The sequence below is a fragment of the Otolemur garnettii genome, unplaced genomic scaffold (assembly GCF_000181295.1).
Source record: "Otolemur garnettii isolate 467f Iridium unplaced genomic scaffold, OtoGar3 scaffold00050, whole genome shotgun sequence".
NCBI classification, from domain to species: domain Eukaryota; kingdom Metazoa; phylum Chordata; class Mammalia; order Primates; family Galagidae; genus Otolemur; species Otolemur garnettii.
Genome location: NW_003852445.1, coordinates 242,470 through 245,474, shown reverse-complemented (window position 1 = coordinate 245,474; position 3,005 = coordinate 242,470). Strand labels below are relative to the sequence as shown.

Here is a 3,005-nt window from a genome sequence, read left to right as displayed (position 1 = left end):
AGGAGACTCGCTTGAGCCCAGGAGTTGGAGGTTGCTGTGAGCATGATGCCATGGCACTCTACCCAGGGGGATAGCTTGAGGCTCCGTTTCAAAAAAAAAAAAAAAGAAAGAAACTGGTCAGCATACAGAGGTGGTCAACATAAGGAAATAGGCCTGTACTGATCTGTACATATGGTGCATGTCTGGTCTATGAAAATTAGGTTGACTTAAGGTGGTCAACTATGGAGGTTCTACTGTTATTAACATCACAGAGGTATAAACTAAGTTCTTCTGTATAAGTTTTGACTCTTACCTGCTCAGCAGCTAAGGCTTCACCATAGTTCTCTAGGAAGTTCCCCACGATGACAGAGCCCACAATAGTAAGACCCTTTCCTGCTTTGAGCTGTGAGGCAAATGTGAGGAGGCGAGGATGCTTGACATGTAAGTCTTCATCTAGTTTCAGTAATACAAGCAATTGAGGCCTGTTAAGAGGTTGGTGGGGGTGGAGGGGAAAAAACATTTTGGGTTTGGAGAACAGAATGACAAATCTACCCTTTAATTTGGGAGATCTATACATATAAAACATGTAATTTGACAGAAGGAAGAGATCAGAGGAAACAGTAGGATGAGAGTACTGGGTTATTATGAATGCTCCCAGTATTATCTCAAGTTGATCAGTCTCCGAATGGAAGCAATCTAGATCATAAATTACATGAAGAAAAGAAAATAAAGAAATCAAGGATTTTAAATAGTTCAAACAGGTCCATTATACCAATTCCTTGGGGCACATGATCCCCTTCCTTCCTAACTAGAGAAGCACATATTTACGTATGTTAACTATGTGCCAAACCCCACTAGTGTTGTTTCTTTACCTCCAGTTTTTAGTGTGTGGAGGTCCTTCTTCCAGCCGAAGCAAAGCAAACCGGGCTGCACTGAGGGACAGCCCTCGGATACCATCACCCCATTCTTTCTCAGCTCTGGGAGAAAAAGAGAATAGAGCAGAGACAGATTTGAATTATAGTTAAGTATAATTTCTTTCTTTCTTTTTTTTTTTTTTTTTGAGACAGAGCCTCACGCTGTCCCCCTGGGTAGAGTGCCATGGCATTACAGCTCACAGCAACCTCCAACTCCTGGGCTCAAGCGAGTCTCCTGCCTCCGCCTCCCAAGTAGCTGGGACCACAGGCGCCCGCCACAACGCCCGGCTATTTTTTGGTTGCAGCCGTCATTGTTGTTTGGCGGGTCCGGGCTGGGGACTCGAACCCGCCACCTTAGGTGTACATGGCTGGCGCCTTAGCCAGTTGAGGTATAGGCGCCGAGCCTAGTTAAGTATAATTTCAAAAAACAAAGTTTATTTTTCTGAACCTAAAAGTAACATATACACAAAGTAGTCAGATTAGTGATTTATATAATGCTCGACATAATGAACCCACTTCTGGCAGATCAACACCACCCTGCACCAACAGATTGCCCTGCAGAAACAGTTCAGAATACAATCTGATAGAGTCATTCACTTGGCACTTCTTTTTTATTTTATTTTATTTTATTTTTTAGAGACAGAGTCTCACTTTGTCACCCTTGGTAGAGTGACATGGTGTCACAACTCACAGCAACCTCCAACTCCTGGATTTAGGTGATTCTCTTGCCTCAGCCTTCCAAGCAGCTGGAACTACAGGTGCCTGCCACAATCCCCGGCTATTTATTTTTGTTGCAATTTGGCCAGGGCTGGGTTTGAACCTGCCACCCTCAGTATATGGGGCCAGCGTCCTCGGTATATGAGCTACAGGTGCTGCCCTCACTTGGTACTTCTATGGAACAGTTCAAAAGCAATAGTATAACATAGAAAATTGGATTAGAAAATTATTACAGACCCAGAGTTTAAGTCATTCTGACAATAATGAGGAACAAGTGTAAGTCAGTATTATCTTCAGAATCAGGATGTTACTTATTCCTCATTTCTGGAAGGTGGTAGTGAGGTTGTTAAAGTTATTCAGGACTAATTTTCTTCTTCATTTCAGTTAATCCTTTGACTGAAGAAATCAGCTAATGTATTTTTATCTGGCTGGCCACGGTGGCTCCCGCCTGTAATTTTAGCACTCTGTGAAGCTGAGGCAGGTGGATCACCTGAGCTCAGGAGTTTGAGACCAGCCTGAGCAAGAGTGAGACCCCGTCTCTAAAAATAGCCAGGTGTTGTCACGGGCACCTGTAGTCCCAGCTAAATGGGAAGCTGAGGCAAGACGATTGCTTGAGCCCAAGAGTATGAGGTTGCTCTATGATGCCACAGTACTATACCGAGGATGACAAAGTGAGACTATCTCAATAAAAAAAAAAAATTGGGTTAAACTTTGTTTAGTGCTGATCATAACTATTATTATTTGGGTATGGTCTTTTTTTTTTTCTTTTTAGCAAAAGCATCTCACTTTGTTGCCCTTGCTAGAGTGCCGTGGCATCATAGCTCACAGCTACCTCCAGCTCTTGGGCTTAGGTGATTCCCTTGCCTCAGCCTCCCGAGTAGCTGGGACTACAAGCGCCCGCCACAATGCCCGGCTATTTTTTGTTTGGCCAGGGCCAGGTTTGAACCCGCCACCTTTGGTATATGGGGCTGGTGCCTACTCACTGAGCCACTTATTTTTCATTGATTCATTCACTTCATACTTTTTCCACAAGTTTCTCTTGTAATGAAAAAAGCTTGCATCTATAAGGTGGTTAAGAACAATTAGGGGTGCAAAATTTAGATATAAACAAATAAAGTTACTTGGGTCATTAATATAATTTTCATTGAGCTGGCCCTAACCAAACTGGCTAGTCTTGCTATTTTTCACAGGTATCAAAGATCAAGGTCAAATTCATACTCACCCTTGGTACTCAATGTACTTGTAGATCATACCAGCTATTACCATAGCTACAATGGCATAATACCAGGAAGAAATGAACATCAGAGCCAGACAGATACTCATTCCCATGAACGAGAGGGCCCTGGAAAATTAAAAGAACACAAATACAAAAAAGTATCGTTTTAAGTAGCTGGG

The 3,005-nt window shown here is 42.8% G+C and overlaps 1 protein-coding gene across 3 annotated transcripts in view; it reads right to left on the bottom strand.

Moving 5' to 3' along the window:
• Positions 1-3,005, bottom strand: part of SLC12A6 (solute carrier family 12 member 6) — a 105,730-nt gene that overhangs the window by 13,348 nt on the left and 89,377 nt on the right. For all 3 annotated transcript variants that reach the window (XM_023514262.1, XM_023514263.1, XM_003791678.3), the window contains 3 exons: positions 2,833-2,952; positions 852-956; positions 293-461 (listed from right to left, as the gene is read on the bottom strand). In XM_023514262.1, the coding sequence (XP_023370030.1) occupies positions 293-461; positions 852-956; positions 2,833-2,952 (394 nt within the window). The remainder of the gene's footprint in view (positions 1-292; positions 462-851; positions 957-2,832; positions 2,953-3,005) is intronic.